At 42.0% G+C, this 24,917-nt stretch overlaps 1 protein-coding gene and 1 pseudogene across 4 annotated transcripts in view; both read right to left on the bottom strand.

Annotated features, from left to right (window-relative positions):
* Positions 1–9,013, bottom strand: part of BRMS1L (BRMS1 like transcriptional repressor) — a 45,743-nt gene extending 36,730 nt beyond the window's left edge. The window contains exons 1-5 of one of the 4 annotated variants that reach the window (XM_054449289.2): positions 8,687–9,013; positions 4,252–4,354; positions 3,818–3,908; positions 2,216–2,343; positions 409–488 (exon numbers count right to left, since the gene is read on the bottom strand). In XM_054449289.2, coding sequence (XP_054305264.1) covers positions 409–488; positions 2,216–2,343; positions 3,818–3,908; positions 4,252–4,354; positions 8,687–8,782 — 498 coding nt within the window. In that variant the 5' untranslated portion in view covers positions 8,783–9,013. The remainder of the gene's footprint in view (positions 1–408; positions 489–2,215; positions 2,344–3,817; positions 3,909–4,251; positions 4,355–8,686) is intronic. The other 3 variants (XM_063651554.1, XM_054449290.2, XM_063651555.1) reach the window with 3 other exon arrangements.
* Positions 9,014–13,419: 4,406 nt separating this feature from the next.
* On the bottom strand, positions 13,420–15,078 carry LOC129012321 (nuclear transport factor 2-like; annotated as a pseudogene).
* Positions 15,079–24,917: the final 9,839 nt, after the last annotated feature.

Here is a 24,917-nt window from a genome sequence, read left to right as displayed (position 1 = left end):
AATTCTGCCCTAAGATGTGGAAATAGGTCTAGACAGACAGAAACTAATTCTATAGCCCAACATCCTAACTGCACCATTGAGTGTATATTTTGTAAATCTAATCCACATTATACTAATTATACTAATATTTTCAGTAATGCCAGGTGACATAATCATTGCAAAGTCTTTTTAAAGTAACAGCTGCAAAACTTCTAAAATTATCTCAGTTTTTTTCTATGGTCCTTTCTTTGTGTCCTATCTCCAATACAGCTTCCAATGCAACTCTATTCTTTTTTTTTTAATCACACACAAATGATGAGCTAAAGTACTATTTAATTTTGTTTTACTTAGTTTACTTTTTTAACTACTACACTCAGAAAAGGCTTGAAGAGATGAAATTAGCTTAAAAGTTATGCAAAATGACAGTACCTCACAATGCTGGCGAGAAGCTTGAATTTCACATTCATATTTGTTCTTTACAGATTCTAAGCAGAGCTCTCTATAGATTCCTGCAACCAAACACAATTACTCTGATTATGTTAGCAATGAGGAGTTCCATTATCACTTCCCTACAGGAATTCTGTCCTCACTGTATTTAATAAGATGAATCAAGAAAAAATTGAAAAGTGAGTCTAACTTTGTCTTTAAAGACTAAAAATAAAAAAGCTCACTTAAAATATATATCCAAAAAGATTAGAAATTATAAGAGCTAGAAAGAAACTGTACTGCTAGTTTTTGTTCTTAATCTGTTCTTCTAAAGATTACTCCTAAATGTTTGACATAGAATGATCAAAATGAAAATAAAACTCTTTTCCTGTGAAAAACAATCTCTCAAGTTTCTCAAAATAGAAGCGGAGATAATAAACTCTGGTGTCATCAATCACATATACTCAGAGTAACAGCTAGATACTATACCCCACCAAAACCACTTTTTTTTTTTAACTATTATTTTCAATCCAAAGCTTCCACGAGAAGTAAATGTATATAAACTGATATAACAAAATCAATTATGTCTGGAGTGCTCCTGACAGGACTTTATCTAGAGGATGGATACCCAAGATAGTTTAACTTAGACCCTAACAGGACAATAGTATAAAATAGGTAACATGGCCATGCAAATATGTCACTACAAAAATGGCACGCAAAGAGCTCTGGATATGTATTCTAAGCTTTATGCCATAGTTGGCCCTAGAAATGTAATTATCTCTGTTTGTATAGTAAAGGCAAGAGACAGATATCTGGAACTACGTCATCAGCAACACATTCACACACACTACTCTGCAAAATCAAAATATAAAAGAGGCCAGAGTAGAAAAGTAAATAATCGACTCAAGTAATATTTCCTGATCATCCATGTAACCTAAAAGAACAAAGAAAATTAGGGATATTTTTACTTCTAAGGGTATGTTAAGTCAATATGTAAAGACAGCAGTGAAGAGTATCATATCATCTACATAATATTAAGCACTCAAAAACAAAATCTGGTTAAAGGATGGTTTAGTAAAAAGAACTTATTATCAACAATGCCTTAGGTATTATCTAACAGGTACATAAAGGTCAATTAGTGCCACATAAGAGAAAAACAACCAGCATCTCCACTAATTAAAGTTTAGTTTTTGACTATGAAAAATCATATATATCCCTTGATTATGAGTGCTAGGACATGATACTGAGCCTGGATCCCATTTACAAACATAAGACTGAAATGTAACCATACAAATATAGTGCATCTTTGTTTATTTGTAGCCACAAATGAGTAACCAAACTTATCAAAGTAAAAAAGGAAAATTAAATTATCTAGTTCAAGGCAAGTTTCCTGTTCTACAATATCCTGATCAAACATTTTTTAAATTTTTTATAAATTAAAAAAAATCCTATCACTTTTACATATAAAAAAAATGCCAAGAGCACTTTATCTAATAGGGAATTAAAGTGTGATAGTAACAGTCTCTCTTAATGAAAGTATCATGGTTTCCAGTTGTTTCACCACATGTGGAACTATCTTCTCAACAACACTGTAAGCAACTTGAGGGCTTTTTTTTTTTAATCCCCCACAGCAGCAGAGCAAAGCAAGAGGTATTTAATAAATACAATAACTGTGGGCTAACTAAAATATTCTGGTCGATGTAAATATGCTTGTAATCCCATCAACATAAAACACTTCCTTGATAAACACCTTTTAAAGCTATTGAAGAGTTTACATTCTATATATGGAAAAGATTCTTCACTTTCCTACCTGCTACCTTTGTACGAATTTGCATATTTTCCTGTAAAGTTGCCAGCGGTTCCAAGTATTCTGGTGCTTTTCCAGCTATGACTTCTTGTAGTTTTGCATCCACCTGACTTAATCGTTCTTTATAAAGTCTTAACAAAGCAAAAATTAATATGTTAATTTAAAAATCTCAACAAAGGTTAACAATTTGCCATTTCTATACATTATTTGTTCCCAATATCATTTATATTCTAATAATCTATCAAATGTATTTTTGCCTTCATCTCAAGCAGAGAACTCAGTTACATTATTTGACTTCATGCACATAATCACAAAACAGATATCTATCACTCTTTAATGGTCAATTCCCAATACAAAAAATAAAATTGAAATAACTACTTTTTGGCACTATTAATGTTTGTTTTTGTTTTAACCACAGAACAATAAAACCAATTCTAAGAGAAAAGGTCATTTAAACACTGAGTTTAAAAGAAACAAAGAAATCATTTTGAATAGACATTACCAGTTGTCAAAATAAATAATTGCTTGGCTTCTCTCTACCTTTCCTGAAAAGGAGTCAGTATTACTGTATTCAGCCTACTTAATTTTTTTTTTTTTTAAGACTGAGTCTTGCTCCGTCACCCAGGCTGGAGTGCAGTGGCGCGATCTCGCTCACTTCAAGCTCCGCCTCCTGGGTTCACGCCATTCTCCTGCCTCAGCCTCCCGAGTAGCTGGGACTACAGGCGCCTGGCTAATTTTTTTTTTTTTTTTTTGTATTTTTTAGTAGAGACGGGGTTTCACCGTGTTAGCCAGGATGGTCTCGATCTCCTGACCACGTGATCTACCCGCCTCAGCCTCCCAAAATGCTGGGATTACAGGCATGAGCCACCGCGCCCGGCCCAGCCTACTTAATTTTTTAAAAGAACAAAGAGGAAGTAGACTAATGAAGGTAAAACCAATGTTTTTATGACCTGACATACTGTTTGTCTCAACTACAAATGAAGAAGCCATAACAAAATTAGTTGCTCAATGAACAAGAAACTCAAAAATGGGGCAGGAGGTCCCTGTTACTCCTATTTATAAGGCCACTTACAAATATTCTAATTTGCCAGCTGTCACACCAATACCTTTAGACTATGATACAACTCAGTGTTTATTTTGGCAATAATCCTGCAGGACAGAACTAATTTTTTTTTTCTTAAGACAGTGTCTTACTCTGTCGCCCAGGCTGCAGTGCAATGGCATGAGCACAGCTCACTGCAGCCTTGACCTCCTGGGCTCAATCCATCCACCTGCCTTAACCTCAAAAGTAGCTGGGACCACAGGCACGTACCACCACGTCCAGCTAATTTTTAAATATTTTATGGAGACAAGGTCTTCCGATGTTGCCCAGGCTGGTCTCCAACTCCTGGGATCAAGCCCACAAAAAACCCCTGCCTCCAAACCCTCAGTTTAGTTAATGAGGTCTTTAGTAGACAAACAATAGTTGAAGCCTCTTTCAAACTGGTCAGTCCCATAAAATACAAAAGGGAAAACAGCTGAGACTGAATCTAGTTGCTCTTGTGCTACTATACAAGTGACAAGGTTGAGATTCAGTGACAATGGCCTTCTAAAGTCACTACTTACTGATCTTTGAGATCGGTAAACTGTTTTTCAAGATTGGACATTTCATCCAAACATTCCATTCTTCTTCTTTCACAGTCTTCATCATCCATTTCTGTTAATAAAAAGGCAAATATAAAAGATAAACTTAATTTTCAAATTTATCTGAACATCTCAAATATATCTGAACTTAATTCAAATAGGAAGAAAAACTGTAATATGAAGAGAAGACCTATATTAAGCCTTAAAAGAAAATAAACAACATTTATCAAAAATAATAATTTCTGCTGGGCATGGTGGCTCATGCCTCTAATTCCAGCAGTTTGGAAGGCCAAGGCAGGAGGACAGATTGAGCCCAGGAGTTCGAGATCCGCCTGGGCAACATAGGAAGACCCCATCTCTACAAAATATAAAAATATTAGTTGGGCACAGTACCATGAGCCTGTAGTCTCACCTACCAGGAGGCTGAGGCAGGAGGATCGCATGAGCCCAGGAGCTGGAGGCTGCAGTAAGCCATGATTGTGACACTGCACTCCACCCTGAGTGACAGAGCGACCTAGTCTAAAAAAAAAAAAAAATCTACTATAGATTTAATCTAAAATACAGATGAGCATATAAAACTATACTGGTCTCTAGACCCTCTTACTTTTATTCATTTTTAAATCACTTTAAAGGACTGACTATAAGCTATGACTATAAAGTAATTAGCCCACTTTTGGTTTGTTTTCCACTAACTCACCAGAATGTAGCACCAAAATGATTGTGTCCTTTAAAGGCTAACATTGCTCAAAAACATTTTTGGGATTCTTCTTTCAGAACTGCTCGCATGGCTGATTTGCCTGTCACATAAAAAAAGAAAAGTGGCTGGGCGTGGTGGCTCATGCCTGTAATCCCAGCACTTTGGGAGGCTGAGGCTGGAGGATTGCTTGAGCTCAAGAGTTCAAGACCAGCCTGGGCAACATGGTGAAACCCCATCTCTACTAAAAATACAAAAATTAGCCAGACATAGTGGTGGATGCCTGTAGTCCCAACTACTCGAGAGACTGAAGTGGGAGGATCATTTGAGCTTGAGAGGCAGAGGTTGCAGTGAGCCAAGATTGCACCAGCCTGGACAACAGAGACCCTGTCTCAAAAATAAAGGAAAGAAAAGTAAAAGAAAGGCCAGGCACGGTGGCTCACGCCTGTAATCCCAGCACTTTGGGAGGCCAAGGCAGGCAGATCACCTGAGGTCAGGAGTTCGAGACCAGCCTGACCAACATGGAGAAACCCCGTCTCTACTAAAAATACAAAATTAGCTGGGCGTGGTGGCACTCGCCTGTAATCCCAGCTGCTTAGGAGGTTGAGGCAGGAGAATCGCTTGAACCCAGGAGGTGGAGGTTGTGGTGAGCCAAGATCGTGCCATTGCACTCTAGCTTGGGCAACAACAGCAAAACTCCATCTCAAAAAAAGAAAAAGAAAAAAGAAAACTAATCTTCTTATGTTTACCACAGGCTCTCCTGGTCTGCCATTCCTACGTTCCCTTGTTCCGTCTCCCCATATTACTATCAGTGAGAAAGAGGCAAATGAGGAGGAAAATACAAACATTTTAAGGAAAGCAACTGTTAATTACCAGGTCTGTCCTATAGTCCACATTTTCTATGTTCACATCACATATATTCATTCATCAAAATAACTGAAGCACAAAATGATCTGCATCTTGATCTTCATCAAATAAAAGTCAAACTATGAGAAAGAGTTAAATCATGTTCAATTATTTTTATATAACAAGGAAGGCTATGCCTCATTTTTTTCTAATTTTCTAAAATAGATTAAAAATATTTCTGGCTTTTGATTGCTTACTTCTTGGCTACTTAAAACTTGGTCCTTCAAGATGACTCACTATCCAAGTTCTCTGGATAGTAGAGGCTTTTCTATAGCCTTAGAATTTGCTCAGTACCAACATTTGAGAAGAAAACACTGTGAAAGTTTAACATGAAAGACATATGGTAGAACAGAGATGCTTTAACAGAAGCAAACTGCAAAATTTATTTAAACAATTTCTTTGCACTTAAAATTTTGACTTGCAGTTCAAATTATTATCACATTCTTCAAAAATTAAGTTGTCCATTATTTTTTGGGATGGAATTTTTAAAAGTTAAAAATCACAACAGTCAACATAAAAATTATAGGGGGAGAATTTTAACAAATAGAATTTTATGAGATCCTTGTTCCTATCATAAATGCAAGAACATCTGAAGACAAAATACTTTATAGATCTAAGAAACATATTCACAAACAGGCCAGGTATGGTGGCTCACACCTGTAATCCCAGCACTTTGGGAGGCAGAGGCGGATGGATCACTTGAAGTCAGGAGTTCAAGACCAGCCTGGCCAACGTGGCAAAACCCCATCTCTACTAAAAACACAAAAATTACCCGGGTGTGATGGAGGATGCCTGTAATCCCAGCTACTCAGGAGGCTGAGGCTGGAGAATCACTTTAACCCAGGAGGCAGAGGTTGCAGCAAGCCAAGATCGTGCCACTGCACTCCAGCCTGGGTGACAGAGCAAGACTGTCTCAAAAAAAAAGAAAAAAAAAAAAAAGAAATATATTCCCATACAGTCTAGATGTTCTCCTTTCTCTATATTCCCCGCTTTTGAAATCTCACCTACTTTCATGGCAAGGCAGATGACTTACAAATTATTCTCCCCTTCCCATATCAGGCAGGTTCCAATGTCACATTTCCATTTGTCAGTTGGGCAATCTTAAACATACTGCCATCACTCCAAAGGAACACGTCGGCCAGGCACGGTGGCTCACACCTGTAATCCTAACACTTAGGGAGGCCAAGGCAGGCAGATCACCTGAGGTCAGGAGTTCAAGACCATCCTGGCCAACACTGTGAAACACAAAAAGTACCTGAGCGTGGTGGCGCATGCCTGTAATCCTAGCTACTCGGGAGGCTGAGGCAGGAGAATTGCTTGAACCCCGGAGGCGGAGGTTGCAGTGAGCTGAGGTCACCCCACTGCACTCCAGCCTGGGTGCCAAGAGCAAAACTCCTTCTCGAAAAAAAAAATAAAAAAAAAAAGGATGGGAACGGTAGCTCATGCCTGCTGTAATCTCAGCACACTGGGAGACTGAGGTGGGTGGATCACGAGGTCAGGAGTTCGAGACCAGCCTGGCCAACATGGAGAAACCCTGTCTCTACTAAAAATACAAAAAATTAGCTTGGTGTGGTGGCACCCGCCTGTAATCACAGCTACTCAGGAGGCTAAGGCAGGAGAATTGCTTGAACCCAGGAGGCAGAGGTTGCAGTGAGCCAAGATCACGCCATTGCACTCCAGCCTGGGTAACAGAGCGAGACTCCATCTCAAAGAGAGAAAAAAAAAAAAGCAACATGTCTGAAATACTCTTTTCTTTCAGCTTCATCTCAGATCTTTCACTTTTCTATTTCTGTTGATGCTACCACCACTCTCCTTGTATCTTGGTTTTTCTCTTACCTTCAATCCTAAACTTGCATTCATCAATCCTGTTTTGTGCTTTCTTTGAAATCACTCACATCTATACTTTCCTGTTCCTTTCTGAGCTCAACTCCTTCTCCCAAGGTTTTCATGCTCTTTTGAATAAGCCCTAAACTCTGGCCCTTGTACTTTTTCTTACATCCCTCTCCCTATAGGGATACCCACCACCCCAACCCAAATTCTACTCATTCTTCAAGATAATTAAGGTAATCCCACCTTCTTCAGCTAGGCTTTGTGACCACCCAATATTGAAATGATTTCCTCTGCCTCTGAATTCCTACAGCAACATTTAGTTAAGCATTCATTTGGCAATTTAATCAAGTGGTGACGTATGATAGCTTTTTAAGTGAGCCCAGATAATAACTATTTATCCCTCATATTGAGTACTGTCCAGTACTGCACAAAGAAGTCACTCATAAATATTTTTGGATGGCTGATTTATTGATTGAAATTATATCCTTCCATGGAGATTTGCTTTGCAAGGGAAACATGAAAAGAGGGCATCTGGATGATACTAGGCTGTCATCAACCTATCATCAATGCTTCCTTTACATGACCAAAATCAGGCCAAGACAAAGAAGTCAGTCTCATCTCCATCATTTGAATCGAAAGAAAACAATCCCGGTAATCACAAATCCCATTTCACTTTAAAATAACCATTCCTTAAAGTTTGCAAAATTTATTTGTGGTGTTAATCTGCCCTCCTTCTCCCCCACCCAAAATAATTTAAAACAGCCCAAAGTTAGAAAAAATTGAAGGGAAGAAAAGACTTGGAGAATTTTCAACGCTGCCAAAACTCAGCCAATTTATAAGCATATGAAGATCCAAAATGAGCCCGAATGTTGGTCCCTTCCTTTCAGTCTTGCAAACTTCAGGGAGCTACTGAACGGGACCGCTCTCAAGTTAGCCTCCCGAAAAGACACTGATGTAAAAGTGCTGACCGGCAAGTTGACTTGCAAACTGAGGTTAATTACTAAGCCGACCCTCTGTACCGGCAACCCACTCGCGCTGAGAAGTGAGGGTTGCAAAGGTGAAAATAGGGAAAGAGGTCGGTGGGCTGGGGAAAGGAGGCATTTCCAGTTTGTCTGCTGCGGGAAGTTCTCCGCCTGGGCTGGTCGCTCCAGAGCACCACCGGGGACAGGACCGCGCCGCGTTCGGGAGCTGGACAAGCCCAGGCCCGCCCCGCCCCGCCCCGCCCCGCGGCCGGGACCCATCAGGAGCCAGACAGCGCCCAGCGACCGGTCCGGGTGCAGCCCAGGGCCCAGAGCCAGTCTCCGCCCCTTCCCTCTGTCCCCGCCCCGCTTTCCCAGCAGGACGCAGCCGCCTGGCGTGTGGAGAGCGGCCTGTCGCGCGCTGGGCGCGGGGACTCAGGGTCCCAGCAGTGGGTCGCGTACCTGAGCTATCTCCATCCTCAGAGACCGACGAGCTCTCAGTGTCCTCGTCCTCGGAGCTGCTCCCCTCATTTTCGGCGTAGTCCACCTCCATCTCATCGTGATGGTTGGTCTCCTTCTTATCCCCTCGGGAATGGACTGGCATTTTCCAGCCGCGCCGTCGCTTTCCACTACCGGCGCCCAGCCCGGCCACCGCCGCTTCAATGAAGGGCGCGCGGAACGCCCGGACCCACCCAGCCGCCGAGCTTGCTCGCCCCCTTGGCTCCTCCCCGCCCCCGGCCCTGGCCTCACAACCTAACCCGCAGGCTCTGCGATAGGAGCTCTGCCATTGGCGGAGGCCGGCCACCGAGCCAGAGGGCGGGGCTTGCCCTGCTCTGGTACGATTGGTTGCCCGCAATTACGACGCGGCCTTCCGATGCTTGCCGGGAGTTGTAGTTCGTAGGGCTCAGACCTGCAGGGGCTGCACGCTTCCATGCCTCGGCAGCCCTGATCACTTCTTCCTTCTGGACTTCAAGTCCCACAAGGCACGAAAGCTGACCCTCTGGATTGCAGTTTATAAACTAAACAGAAACAGATTGTGCGAATTTAGTCTGTATTTATTTATTTCCCGCCAAGTGATAGTTTGACCTGCCTGACCATCAGAGATGTTACTGTTAGATGTGAAAATATCTTGCCTAAAAGGATCTTTGCCTGTTCATTGAGCCTGGGGAACTGGAGAACCGTCTCTTTTACTAAGCACCTTTATTACCTACCACTAATAAACTGTTTTATTTAATTATTAACTATAGACGATAACTTGCACTTTCTATGTTGTGCAAAAATCTTTAAATTATTCTTGAAACTTTTACAATTAATACAGAAGGTAAGGAAGTTTTATCTTGGCATTTTCAATCTAGTATTTTTTGCATTTATTTTTTACCAAATGCAGTCGGAAAATGCCATCAGTCCTGATTTAACTTTAGTTTTCAATGAAAAATACATACTTAATGAGATGTACTTTCTCAAAAAAAAGGGTACATAGACAAGGAAGACTCAATAAGTATCATAACTCATTAAGTGACCATTTATCCTCTGTATCAGGTATCTTGGTAAGCTCTTTACATGGGTTTAGTGAGTTTAATTCTCAATTTAATAGCCCTGAGTTAGGTGCCATTGTTATTCCCATTTTACAGATAAGGAAACTTCATTTGCAGACCAATCTTAAAACTATATTTTACCCCTTATAACGACAGGGTTTCTTCTTCTTGAAGTGGCAATTTGCTATTGAAAGATAGTACAGGCCAGCAGGGTGGCTAACACCTGTAGTCCCCACACTTTAGGAGGCCGAGGCGAGTGGATCACTTGAGGTCAGGAGTTCAAGACCAGCCTGGCCAATATGGTGAAACCCAGTCTCCAGAGGCTGAGGTGAGAGAATCGCTTGAACTTGGGAGGTCAAGATTGCAGTGAGCAGACATTGCACCACTGCACTCCAGCCTGGGTGACAGAGTGAGACCCTGTCTCCTGTCTTAAAGAGAAAAAAAAAAGTTCATAGAATATTGTGGATTGTATAGCATTGCATTCTCAAAGACAAGGTCCAAAGATATGCAGTTAAATTTGCAATTTTATTTAATTATCTATTTATTTAGAGACAGGATCTTTTTCTATCACCCAAGCTGGAGTGCAATAGCAACCTCAAACTTCTGAGCACTAGCGATCATCTCGCCTCAGCCTTCCAAATACCTGAGACCACAGGCACATGCCACCATGCCCAGCTAATATTTTCATTTTTTTTAGTGGCAGGGTCTAGCCCAGGCTGGTCTCGAACTCTAGTCTCAAGCAATCTGTCCGCCTCAGCCTCCCAAAAGCACTGAGATTCCCAGGTGTGAGCCACCACTGTACCCGACCTAGATTTGTAATTTAATGACAGAAAACCTTTTAAGTGCTACCCATCTCTTACGGAGTAAAATACAAAATAAGGGATGTGTATTATATTTAGTGTCAGCCTACTTCTCCCTTTCTCATTTTACAGTATTGTCCAAAATTGAACTCCTTATAGTTTCTAAACACACAAGCTGTTTCCCATTTCAGTGTCTTTGCCCATTCTGTTCCCTTTACAACCCTGTTCCTCTCCTTTTCTTTTTCAAAGCCACTTTTTAGACAACACATATCACCGTCAGCACCTCTACCATTCAGGGCACTCCTGTTCCTTCAGCTGACTGCTGTATTTTGAAATTTGCAAGTTTATACTTGTTCCTATCACAATATATTGTAAATTGTTTAGCAAATGCATCTCACCTATTGGATTGTGAGTTCCTTGAGAGCAGAGGTTGTCTTAAGCTGAAATGCAAATACAAAGGCACGCAGTAGTCAGGCAGGTCAAGTTAAAAGATGTAAGCTTTACATGAGTGGTACGGATTAAAGGGGGCAGCTGCATTTGGCCCCAGCCAATTGTTACTACCTGAGAATTTTGGCCTACCGACGTCAGACCTTCTGATTTCAAAGAGAAACCGGAAATTCGGATCTCTATGTGAAATATCTAGAACTATAAACATTATCTCAAGTGATGTTTTTTGTTTTGTTTTGTTTGTGTTCTTTAAACTTCAGATCAAACAAAAACAGCTGTGGGTAAAATTCCTGGCCTCTAAATATCAGCAGCTATCAGAGTGTGTGCTAAATCGTAACAATTAGATTTCTGGTCGCTCAACGTGCCAAGTGTGTTATGTGCTTTAAGTACATTAATTCGCTGAATCCTCATAACAATCCTATGAAGTCAATACTATTATGCCCTCCATTTTACAGATGAAAAAACCGAGGCACAGAGCAGTTAGAGTACTTGGCCAAAGTCACATAGCTACTATGTAACAGATCTAAGATTTGAACTTGGGTAGTCTGACATAAAAATCTGTGTGCAACCACTGGCATACAGTGCGCCTCTAGTGGTTGCTTTGTTTCTGCTGTTCCAGGAAAAACAGGAAAGGTGGAAAGGAGGAGGCATGGGTTCTAGCCTTGTTCTCCTAGTAACCAACTGATAAAGTTTGGCAAACCACATAATCTCTGATCCGTTGTAAAATAAGAAGTTTGCAGTATGTTAACTTTAAGTTCTCTTCCAGCTCTAAAATTCCTGTCATCATTAAGTTTAATTTTAAGGCAGACAGAATAATAGGAGATTATGCAATTAGAGTTGCATGAGAGTATTTTGCCTAAGGCAAGAGTTTCTCTCACCTCCTCTCAAACAGATTTTAGAAAAGATGCGTAGGGAATGTGAGAAGAACCATAATAGGGAAAAGTTAATAAGGCTAAAAAATAATTTTGTTGATTTAGAAAATACAAAATAAAGTCATGGAAGCAGAATGAAGTTTCCTTAATCAAGGCAGTTAAAAGGGTAATAATAATAATTATTATTATATTATTATTATCATGCAGTTGGGAGGTCCAGGATGCCTTACATTTATGTAGCACTTTACATTTTACATAGGGCCTATATAAACATTAGATATATTTTAAGTCTCACTTTTTATTAATCCATTCATATTTACATATTTGTAGAGCTCTGAAACTCATGGCCAGTCATCATCAAAATCTCCTATATCTTCATTCTCTTCCCTGAACTGTTCCCTCAATATTCTTGTTCTAAAGGAAATATGGCTCTCCCTTAGGACCTTGCTTCCTTTGTACCCTCCTCCTCCTCCTGAGCCTTGTCATGGAGTAGGTGTGCTCCTCGTTCTCCTTTTTCCATCCAGAGGCTCCTGCTTCCCTCTTCCCTAAAATCTGCCAGTTTGTCATCAGGATATACCACACAGTATATATGTGGGTGTCATCTATATAACCCAGGGTCACTCCCTCTCACGTTTTGAAGAAATTAGCTCCTGGCTCAGTGTCATTCTCTCCAATAACATGCCTATCATAATTCTTGGTAGATAATCCCATAGCACTCCGTCTCCTACTGGGTTTGCTCTGGTACAAAGTAGACATATAGTAATTTTGGCATTTTCCTTCTAGTTTTCCTCCCCTATCTTCTTTGGGGTATACTTTTTTTCTAGTCTGTTTTGTGTAATATTTTAAGTCATAAATATTTAAACACAGAGAAAGGTATTCAGAACATTGCATATGTAACACAGTACCTACCTCTCAGCTCTGTCAAATCTCAGCATTTTACATTTGCTTCCGATGCTTCTCAATCCTAATTCTCTCCTTCCCTTTCCAGAGTAACTATTATCCTGTTTTTGGTTACCATGTGCTTTGGTTACCCATGCATCTATACGTGCTATTTTTGTATATGTATCCAAAAATAATACATAGTATTGTTTGGCCTGTTTAAAGTGCTCATATTTTTATTTTATTTATCTATTTATTTTTATTATTTTTTTATTTTAGAAAAATGTTGTGGTTTTATTGTATCATGAGGCATTGAAACGTCTGAACAAATCAATGTCTGGGCGGTGAGGCAGCTTCTTTCTCTTCACTTCTTTGGGTTGCTAGAGCAACTTGTCAGTAGATTTAAAAAAAAAAAAAGGACAATCTTTTGCATTACTTAAGTCTTTCCAAGGCATGCGCTGGTACAATACAAACTTCTCCCGTCAGATGCAACTAGTCTAGCGTCCAAACATGATGCACAACACCTCGGCGGCAGCAGCGCACTGCGCCCACTCCCGCCGCGGCCCTGCTCATTTGTGCATGATATTTGGAGCATCTGGAGGAGTGGGAATAGCACTGGAGAGAGGAGGGAGGAAGAAGCGTCATGAGTGCCTGCTGAGAGGTCAGCCGAAGTTGTGCAGGGCGAGCCTGAACACGTCATTGGTGCAAACCCAAGCATTGTTGATGTTCTTTAATAGGAACATCTGGTGGAACCCCATGATGGGGGTCTTCATTCGCCTTAAGCTGGCCCACAACCATGCTGATGATGCAGCTATGCGGCGTGAGCTGATGGTCCTGCGCAGTGATGCTGTGCTGGATTTTCTGGAACCGAAGGCTAGACAACTTCTCCACAATGGCAGCTTTCCCCTGGAACTGTTGTCCTTCCCACGTAAGGCATGATGCGTCAATGTAAATTGTGCTTAGTTGGGGTCTATCGTTATCAAATAACTGGTAGTAATGTGGAATGAAGCTGGATCCTATCTGCTCCCAGATTGGCTTGTCTCCCACTCTGGACCGTCACCCGGCCTCGCGGAGACCCGAGGGGCTGGCACGATGGCTGCAGCGGCGGCGACAACCCAGCACGGTCTCAAAATGCATATTTTTAAGTGGTCTCATGCATTACATATGCTACAACTTGACTTTCTCCTTAGTGATGTTTTTGAGATTTACCCATTGTGATTCAGGTAGCTCTCATCCAGTTATTTTTACCTGCCATAACATGTTCCATTTAGTAAATATATTCTATTGAATGAATATTACAGATTACCCATTTACCTATTAATGGACAGGGAGGCTGCTCCCAATTTTTTCACTATTAAAACAGTTGTCTCAGACCCAGCACAGTGGCTTACGCCTGTAGTGCCAGCACTTTGGCAGGCTGAGGCAGGCGGATCGCTTGAGATTGGGAGTTGGAGACCAGCCTGGGCAACATGGCAAAACCCCGTCTCAACAAAAAATACAAAAATTAGCCGGGCGTGGTGGTGTGTGCCTGTAGTCCCAACTACTTGGGAGGTTGAGGTAGGAGGATGGCTTGAGCCTGGCAGGTCCAGGCTTCAGTGAGCTGTGATTGTGCCACTTCACTCCAGCCTGGGTGACAGACAGAGTAAGCCCCTGTCTTAAAAAAAAAAAAATAGTTGCCTCAGTGAACATTGCATTTTGTTTGTTTGTTTGTTTGCCTTTTTTTTGGACAGAGTTTTGCTCTTGTTGCCCAGGCTAGAGTGCAATGGCACCATCTCGGCTCACTGCAGCCTCGGCCTCCCAGGTTTAAGCAATTCTCCTGCCTCCGCCTCCGAAGAGGCTGGGATTACAGGCGCCCACCACCACGCCCGGCTAATTTTGTGGTTTTAGTAGAAATGGGGTTTCACCATGTTGGTCAGGCTGGTCTCGAACTCCTGACCCCAGGTGATCCGCCCACCTCAGCCTCCCAAAGTGCTGGGATTACAGAGGTGAGCCACCGTGCCCAGCATGAACATTGTTGTATGCACCTTTTCTTCAGGCATATGTGTGAGAATTTCTCTAGGTCAGTGTCTCCAAAGTGGGAGGAGTGTATTTGAGAACTGTATCCTGGGGGGCAGGAAGGAAATATTAAAATATATATTTATAAAAATTTTAATTTCATCTTTGTTTGGAATAAAGTAGGTATAAGGAAGCAGTTAGAATTCCAGGTTTTACTCTGATTTACCCTCATTATATTCCTTGTGCTTGTTTTTAATCAGCAGATCCAGCTTCTGAAATAAAGCAAATTTAATTCCAGGCTCCACCACATGGTGGGGCAGAGACATCAGCTACACAATCCGTAAACTTTGTCTACTGATTGACTCAGGCCAAATGCTAGGAGCTGGAAAAACAAAGATAGGACACCAGAGCTGCTGCTAATAGCTAGTATCGAATCAGGATAAATATTCTCATCATTCGAACTAAAGGGGCTTTAGGACCTACAATGACAACTAGATGAGACCAACTTATAATTATTCCAACTACGTGAAACTGTGATTCCAATTGCTTAAGAATGAAACAATCCCCCAGGCTCAGTGGCTCACGCCTGTAAATCCAGTACTTTGGGAGGCTGAGGGGGGCAGATCACTTGAGCCAAGGAGTTTAAGACCAGCCTGGTCAACATGGTGAAAGGCTGTCTCTACTAAAAATACAAAAAGTAGCTGAGCATGGTGGCACATGCCTGTGGTCCCAGCTACTTGGGAGGTGGAGGCATGAGAACCTCAGAGGCAGAGGTTGCAGTGAGCCAAGATCACACCACCACACTCCAGCCTGGGTGACAGAGCAAGGCTCTGTCTCAAAAATTTGTAAGCTGAACCAATTGAAATGTTTATGGTGTTGGCTATTGTTTGTGCTGTTAATCATCAGTCCTCTTCAATCAGGGCATGACCAAGATTAACTTTTTCCTCCCAAATTGATGTGGATGGTCTAATGCTGTGGGCTTCATCTTCAGCATCATCTTGTCCCTTCTTAAAATAAGTTATCTGTTTGTAAACTGCTGATTTATTTGGAGCATCATCCCCATAAACTTCCTGTAAGGCATCAGTGATTTCACTATCCTTCCATCCAAGCTTCATCATAAATTTGGTGTTTGTTCTTGCTTCAACTTCAGCAGAATTCACATTGCTCTGATAGGGGTTCTTTACAAACTGATGTTTCATTCTTCTCAGTGCCTCAAACTAGATTCTATCCAGACATGTTATAACAAGTTAATATAAGCTTATTTTGTTGAAAAAAATTGACATCTATAGTTTTGGAATTTTTGTTTTGTTTTGTTTGTTTGTTGAGACAGGTTCTCCCCGTCTCCTAGGTTGGAGTGCAGTGGTGTGATCACAGCTCACTGCAACCTCTGCCTTCCGAGCTCAAGCAATCTTCCCGCCTCAGCCTCCCGAGTAGCTGGAACTACAGGCACATGCCACCATGCCTGGCTAATTTTTGTATTAGCCGTGGGCAACATGTCTCACCATGTTGCCCAGGCTAGTCTTGACTCCTGGGCTCAAGCCATCCACCTGCCTCGGCCTCCCAAAGTGCTGGGACTATAGGTGTGAGCCACTGCACTTAGCCAGTGTTTTTGGTTTTTTGTTTGTTTATAATACACATTTTTCATGAACTTTTTGAAGACCCCCTCATATCTCTCTCTTAATTCTTGGAAGGTAAGATAACAACCTAGTTTAGGTTTGGTGATGTGAGACTTTATCACAGGTGACTCCATTTTGATTTTTAGTCTGATCTGTGGAGGCCTAGTGCAAGAACTTAGTCCAAAACAATAGCCTCCTATAATTTGTATTTAACCTGAAGTACTGTTCTGGATTCAATAGATTCATTGGTGAACAAATGAGACACAGCTTATGACTTCATAGAACTTAGGGAAAAGTAGAGAGATCAATATTAAGCAGCTTGCCAAACTGAGGTATGCTCTCTGATGGTGTTATAAGAATATAATACAGAGACCCAATTGAGATTGGGAGTGGATGGCAGGTAAGGCCTCTCTAAAGTAGTAATAGTTCAGCTAAGACCTGAGAGATGAGTAGGAGTTAGCCCAGATTGGAATGAGAGGAGGGACATTATAAGCTGAGAGAATAGTATATGTTAAGGTCCTGAAGTAGAAAAAAACTTGGCATATTCATGTTTGAGGAATAAAGAGACCACTGTGGATGGTTATTAATGTTCAAGAATGAAAGAGACACAAGGTGTGTTTGGTGAGATAAGCAAAGGCTTGATAAATTATGGTAAGGAAATTAGATTTTTTAAAATCCTAAATACAGTGGCTATTACTGGGAAGTTCGTAAGAGGAGAAGATAAGATTAGATTAGTGATAAAATTACATTGATCTGAGATTAGCTCTTATAAAAAGATCATTGGTTGCTTAGTAGAAAATGATACTTTATCTCAATATCAATCAGATATTGTGATAAAATATTCTGACAGCTTAGACAGGTAGAGGCTGTGTGGGGGAAACAAAATAGACAAACTTGAGATATTTGGGAGGTAAGATTGACAAAACTTGATAGTAAATTAAATTTGGGGCATTAGAGAGAATATTAAAATATAGTTTACTTGTCTCCATATTTGAGTCATTTCCTTATGCTACTAAATAATATCAGCAGTCATTGCTTCAACAAATCTCCTTAACATATTTTGCTTGAGTTCTGTACTCACTGTGTATGATTTTCGGCTCTCTGTTCATAATAAATCATAATATTTCATTTAATGCTTCTTGACTTGTCTATGAATGTTACTTGTTTTCTTTAAAAATTAAATATCAAAAGATAACTGAACACAATAAATCATGATCAGTGAAATTACAACAGAAAGATATGGTCAGGCAGCTCACACCTGGACCTAGCACTTTGGGAGGCCAAGGCAGGTGGATGGCTTGAGTACCCAGGAGCTCAAGACCAGCCTAGGCAGCATGGTGAGACCCCATCGCTACAAAAAATACAAAAATTAGCCAGGTATGGTAGTGCATGCCCATAGTACCAGCTACTAAGCAGGCTGAGGTGGGAGATTCAGTTGAGTCTAGGAGGTTGAGGCTGCAGTGAGCCAGGAATTGTGCATAGAAAGATATTACAAAACATATTGACATTGGAACTGATGTGCAAAAGCAATGATGGGTGAAATAGCCGGTCCCTTAGCATGAAGGTAGTGATACCAAACTGTACTGATATTCATTGTATTCTTCACCATCACACGCAGTAAAAATGAAAAAGCAGTTTCACTTAAGACTGTCCTTGATGAAGCAGTTGCTCTTTATATGTTCATTTTGTCACAGAAAATACAAGAACTATGTGTACTTAATGTTTAGAATTTTATAAGGAGCAAGGACTAATGCTGCATACTAAAGTACAATGGTGGTCTTAATAAAAAAAAAATTCTGCAATTGAGTTGTGAACTGACCTAGCAACTTTATTCAGAAAATGGCATTTTTACATGAAAGAAGTGATAAACGAACTACAATAATTCAGACACGGGTATTTGGAATATTTGCAAAAATAAATAGAGTGCGCCTGTCATTTTTAGAAGAACAATTGACATTATTTGTTACCAGGGATAAAATTTAAGCTTCTAAGTAAAAATTAGAAATTTGAGGCTGGGCACAGTGGCTCATGCCTGTAATCCCAGCACGTTGGGAGGCCGAGGTGGGCAGATCACAAGGTCAGGAGATGAAGACCATCCTGGCTAACACAGTGAAATCCCGTCTCTACCAAAAAAAAAATACAAAAAAAAAAAAAAAAATTAGGAGGCTGGAGCAGGAGAATGGTGTGAACCCGGGAGGTGGAGCTTGCAGTGAGCTGAGATTGCGCCACTGCACTCTTGCCTGGGTGACAGAGCGAGACTCCGTCTCAAAAAAAAAAAAAAAAAAAAAGACATTTGAAAAACTTTTACTAACCATTGTGAGTATGAAAACTTTCCAATACTTAAAGGCTTTCTGATGTATGTGAGGGTTTTTTTTATGTTATTTAATGAAATGTGTTAGCATTTTAAAGCTCTGTATAAGTCAGCAAACAATTATTTTGATGAATGCATAATGTTACAAAATTATGTATAGGTGAAAGATCTATTCAAAGTACAAGATTTTAATATAAGGAGTACAAAATGCTTACTGATAGGCTTTCATATTCTTTACTGCAACTCATCTTTAAGAAACTACCTCTTGTTGGGGGCTTGACATTGGGTACACAAGGACATAATCTTTATGCCAGACACTGGAGACTACCAGAAGGGGGCAGCAGGGAGCAGAGAAAGGGTTGAAAAACTATTGGGTACTATGCTCACTCTCTGTGTGATGGATTCAATTGTACCCTAAACCTCAGCATCATGCGCTATATCCATGTAACAAACCTGCAGGTGTACCCCCTGAATCTAAAATAAAAGCTGGAATTTTAAAAACTACGACTTGTTGACTTTTATTGTAGTGTCAACAATTATCTGAAAAAGGTATTAAAACAGTCTTTACCAATTACATATACATATGAAGCCAGATTACCTTCATATACTTCAACCAAAAGAGAAGTGTATATAAGAATCCAGCTGTCTTTAATTAAGCCACACTATAAGCAAATTTGCAAAAAAAAAAATAAGCAATAATACTTTTCTCACCAAATATTTTTTGTGATAGAAAAAATAATAGATTTTTTTTTCTGCTGAGTAGTCTAAGGGAAATTTTTTTTAATTTAAATAAAAAATAATTTTTTTTTGAGATGGTCTCACTCTGTTGCCCAGGCTGGAGTGCAGTGGCGTGATCTCGTCTCACTGTAACCTCCACCTCCCGAGTTCAAGCAATTCTCCTGCCTCAGCCTCCTGAGTAGCTGGGTTTTCACCATGTTGGGCAGGCTGGTCTTGAACTCCTGACCTCAAGTGATCTGCCTGTCTTGGCCTCCCAAAGTGCTGGGATTACAGGCATGAGCCACCACGCCCAGCCGGAAACTATTCTATATGATACTGTAATTGTGGATACATGACCCTATGCATTTGCCAATACTCATAGAAGTATTTTATAGCATATAGAATGAACCTTAATGTATGCACATTAAAAGAAATCAGAGGATCCCACTGGAACACAAAATGTGACAAAATAATCAAACTGTATTATAAGTATGAAACAACATCACTAAAGAGGTGTAGAAAAAGGTACTTATTTGGGAATGAGTGGAATCTCTAAGACTAAAGACAAAAGTAAATGTACATGTGCACTGTACTCTAGTTAATAAAGTTGTTTCTCATGGGAAAGTAGGTTAACAATTCTGATACTGTTATACATGTATACTGCAATAAAATAAGTAAATGTTTGGTATATGGTGGGAACCAAGCATCTTACTGTTGGAGTGGGAGTTTATAATAAGTAAAGGGAGAAGGGTGGAATGATTCATCTAGTAATGGATTAGAGTTGAGACACCATATAGGTATTAATTCATTTTTAGCTTAATACAGATACAGATGGTTACATACAGAAATATTTATAGGTATGTGTATATAGTTGTGCTAGTAAACATATGTGTACAGTTGGCCCTCTATATCCATGAGTGCTGCATCTGTGGATTCCACCAACTAGGAATCAGAAAAAAATGGATGGTTACATCTGTACTGAACACATACAGACTTTTTTTTTCTTGTCATTATTCCCTAAACGATACAGAATACCAACTGTTTACATAGCATTTACATTGCATTAGGTATTTTAAAGAATCTAGAGATGATTTGAAGTATATGGGTGGGGGTGGGGCACGGTGGCTTACACTTGTAATCCCAGCACTTTAGAAGGCCAAGGCAGGCGGATCACTTGAGCCCAGGAGTTCAAGACCAGCCTGGGCAACATGGTGAAATCCCATCTTTACTAAAAGTCAAACAAATTAGCTGAGTGTGGTGGTGAGCCCCCAGGAGGCAGAGGTTGCAGTGAGCCGAGTTTGCACCACTGCACTCCAGCCTGGGTGACAGAGTGAGACTGTCTCAAAAAAAAAAAAAAAAAAAAAAGAATAGTTTCACCACCCTAAAAAATATCCCATCCTTCACCTATTCAATCTTCTTCTCCCTTCCCTCAATCCTCTTGCAACCACTGATCTTTTTACTATTGCTATAATATTGCCTTTTCCAGAATGTCATATGACTAGAATCATACAGTATGTAGCCTTTTCAGCTTCTTTCACTTAGCAATATGCATTTAAGTGTCATACATGTCTTTTTGTGGCTCAAGAACTCATTTCTTTTTATTGCTGAATAATAATCCATTGTATGGATGTACCACAGTATGTTTACTCATTTAACTGTTGAAAGATATCTTGGTTGCTTCTAGTTTTTGGAGTTAGGAATAAAATTGCTATAAACATTTGTGTGTAGGCCAGGTGTGGTGGTTCATGCCTGTAATCTGTAACCCCAACACTTTGGGAGGCTGAGGCAGGGGGATCCCTTGAGGCCAGGAGTTAAAGACCAGCCTGGGCAAAATAGTGAGACCTTGTCTGTACTAAATTTTTTTTTCTTTTTTTTTGAGATGGAGTTTCGCTCTTGTTGCCCAGACTGGAGTGCAATGGCGTGATCTCAGTTCACCGCAACCTCCGCCTCCCAGGTTCAAGTGATTCTCCTGCCTCAGACTCCCGAGTAGCTGGGGTTATGGGCACGCACCACCACTCCTGGCTAATTTTGTATTTTTAATAGAGAAGGGGTTTCTCCATATTGGTCAGGCTAGTCTTGAAATCCTGACCTCAGGTAATCCACCTGCCTCGGCCTCCCAAAGTGCTGGGATTACAGGAGTGAGCCACCACGCCTGGCCATCTACTAAAATTTTTTTTAAATTAGCTGGGCTTTTTGGCACCTGCCTGTGTTCCCAACTACATGGGAGGCTGAGGTGAGAGGACTGCTTGAGTCCAGGAAGTTAAGGCTAAAGTGAGCTGTGACTGCACCACTGCATTCCAGCCTGGATGACAGAGCAAGACCCAGTCACTAAAAGAAAAAAATCTAGTTCTCACAAGCAATATATATACGTATATATCTCACAAGCAATATATATATGTATATACGTATATATATACGTGTATATATACGTATATATACACGTGTATATATATATATATTTTTTTTTTTTTTTTTTTTGAGACAGAGTCTCACTCTGTCGCCCAGGCTGGAGTTCAGTGGTGCAATCTTGGCTCGCTGCAACCTCTGCCTCCTGGGTTTAAGCAATTCTCCTGCCTCAGCCTCCTGAGTGGCTGGGATTACAGGCGCGCCCCACCACGCCTGGCTAATTTTTTTGTATTTTTAGTAGAGACGGGGTTTCACCATGTTGTGCAGGCTGGTCTTGAACTCTCCTAACCTTGTGATCCGCCTGCCTCAGCCTCCCAAAGTGCTGGGATTACAGGCATGAGCCACTGTGCCTGGCCCTCACAAGCAATATTTCAAAGGTATATTTCTGGGTTTTATTTCCATGATAATTATGCCTGCTGTGGGGAAGACTTATCTTTCAAAGAATTTTAATATTTAAATCAATGGGAAGAGAAAACCAGGCAGTGCGATGGGTGTGCCATACGTAAATTACATTATACTAGTTTGTTTTGCAATGGTGTTTTCATTTTTTCTCAGGTATACCAGCCATATAATTATTATTAACGATATGTTACATTTTTATTCTCTAAAATTATGTCACTCATTTGCCAAACATTTACTGAGTACTTGTGCAACAGAAAGGAAGGGAAAGTGACATTCGTTCTTCTATTCGACACATATTTATTGAGCCTATCTTGCAAAGAGCACTTTGCAAGAAGACTGGGATACAACTTTAGACAATCTATACAGTCTCTGTCCTCAGGGAGTTTACAATCTCATGAAAGAATCTTTAAACAGTTACACAAATTACTCTATTTAAATTCTATGAAGGAAAGGAATGTTATGAGATGTGTCATTATAGACGTAACTTTCAATACTTTTCTCACCTAATTATCACAATCACTGACGTAGTTTACAAATGAGGAAAATGAGCTCTCCCTCTCCCTCTCCCTCTCCCTCTCCCTCTCCCTCTCCCTCTCCCTCTCCCTCTCCCCTTTCTTCGGTGTCCCTCTCCTTCTCCCTCTCCCCTTTCTTCAGTCTCCCTCTCCTTCTTTTTTCGGTCTCCCTCTCCCTCTCCCCTTACTTCGGTCTCCCTCTCCTTCTTTTTTCGGTCTCCCTCTGTTGCCGAAGCTTGACTGTACTGCCATGATCTCGGCTCACTGCAACCTCCCTGCCTCGGGCTCCTATGATTCTCCTGCCTCGGCCTGCCCAGTGCCTGGGATTGCAGGAGCGCGCCGCCACACCTGACTGGTTTTTGTGTTTTTGGTGGAGACGGGGTTTCGCCGTGTTGACCGGGCTGGTCTCCAGCTCCTGGCCTGGAGTGATCTGCCCACCTCGGCCTCCCGAGGTGCTGGGATTGCAGACGGAGTCTCGCTCACTCAATGCTCAATGTTGCTCAGGCTGGAGTGCAGTGGCGTGATCTCGGCTCGCTACAACCTCCACCTCCCAGCCACCTGCCTTGGCCTCCTAAAGTGCTAAGATTACAGCCTCTGCCCTGCCTCCACCCCGTCTAGGAAGTGAGGAGCGTCTCTGCCTGGCCGCCCATCGTCTAGGAAGCGAGGAGCGCCTCTGTCCGGCCGCCATCCCGTACAGAAAGTGAGGAACGTCTCTGCCCGGCTGCCCATCGTCTGGGATGTGAGGAGCGCCTCTGCCCGACCACCCCGTCTGGGAGGTGAGGAGCACCTCTGCCCGGCCGCCCCATCTGGGAGGTGAGGAGCGCCTCTACCTGGCCGCCACCCCGTCTGGGAGGAAGTGAGGAGCACCTCTGCCCGGCCGCCCCGTCTGGGAAGTGAGGAGCACCTCTGCCCGGCCACCCCGTCTGGGAGATGATGAGCACCTCTGTCCGGCTGCCCCGTCTGGGAGGTGAGGAGCGCCTCTGCCTGGCCGCCACCTCGTCTGGGAGGAAGTGAGGAGCGCCTCTGCCCGGCCGCCCCGCCTGGGAAGTGAGGAGCGCCTCTGCCCGGCCACCCCGTCTGGGAGGTGAGGAGCGCCTCTGCGCGGCGGCCACCCCGTCTGGGAGGAAGTGAGGAGCGCCTCTGCCCGGCCGCCCCGTCTGGGAGGTGAGGGGCGCCTCTGCCCGGCCGCCCCGTCTGGGAGGTTGGGGGCGCCTCTGCCCGGCCGCCCCGTCTGGGAGGTGGGGAGCGCCTCTGGGAGGTGAGGAGCGCCTCTGCCCGGCCGCCCCGTCTGGGAGGTGAGGAGCACCTCTGCCCGGCCGCCCCGTCTGGGATGTGAGGAGCGCCTCTGCCCGGCCGCCCTGTCTGGGAGGTGAGGAGCGCCTCTGCCCCGCCGCCCTGTCTGGGAGGTGTACCCAACAGCTCCCAGCGACCATCGGGAGCGGGCCATGAGGACGATGGCAGTTTTGTTGAAGAGAAGGGGGGGAAGTGTGGGGAAAGGAAGGAGAGATCAGATTGTTGCTGTGTCTGTGTAGAAAGAGGTGGGCATAGGAGACTCCATTTTGGTCTGACTAGGAGAAATTCTTCTGCCTTGGGATGCTGTTGATCTATGGCCTTTCCCCCAGCCCCCTGCTCTCTGAAACATGTGCTGTGTCAACTCAGGGTTAAATGGATTAAGGGCGGTGCAAGATGTGCTTTGTTAAACAGATGCTCTTTAAGAGTCATCACCACTCCCTAATCTCAAGTACCCAGGGACACAAACACTGCAGAAGGCCGCAGGGACCTCTGCCTAGAAAACCAGAGACCTTTGTTCATGTGTTTATCTCCTGACCTTCTCTCCACTATTATCCTATGACCCTGCCACATCCCCCTCTCCAAGAAACACCCAAGAATGATCAATAAATACTTAATAATAAATAATAATAATAATAATAATGGAAACATTCAGCATTACAGAAAAAAAAAAAATGAGGAAAATGAGACTGAGACTGAACTACATGCTAAGGGCCCGAGAGCAAGTAAGTCCTTGCAAGTGAAAAACAGAATATCTAATTTAGGTCTATGTAATTCTAAAGATCATGCTTGAAAACACTGTATTATTGCCTAAATTTCACGAAACTGTGAGGGACAGACCTTATTTTTATTTTATTAATAAGAAAACTGATGCTGACAGGAACCAGAACTAAAATCTCTTGAACAATTCC

This window comes from Pongo pygmaeus, chromosome 15 (genome assembly GCF_028885625.2).
Source record: "Pongo pygmaeus isolate AG05252 chromosome 15, NHGRI_mPonPyg2-v2.0_pri, whole genome shotgun sequence".
Lineage (NCBI taxonomy): Eukaryota > Metazoa > Chordata > Mammalia > Primates > Hominidae > Pongo > Pongo pygmaeus.
The sequence above is the reverse complement of the archived record's forward strand: the minus strand, read 5'-3'. Positions and strand labels throughout refer to the sequence as shown.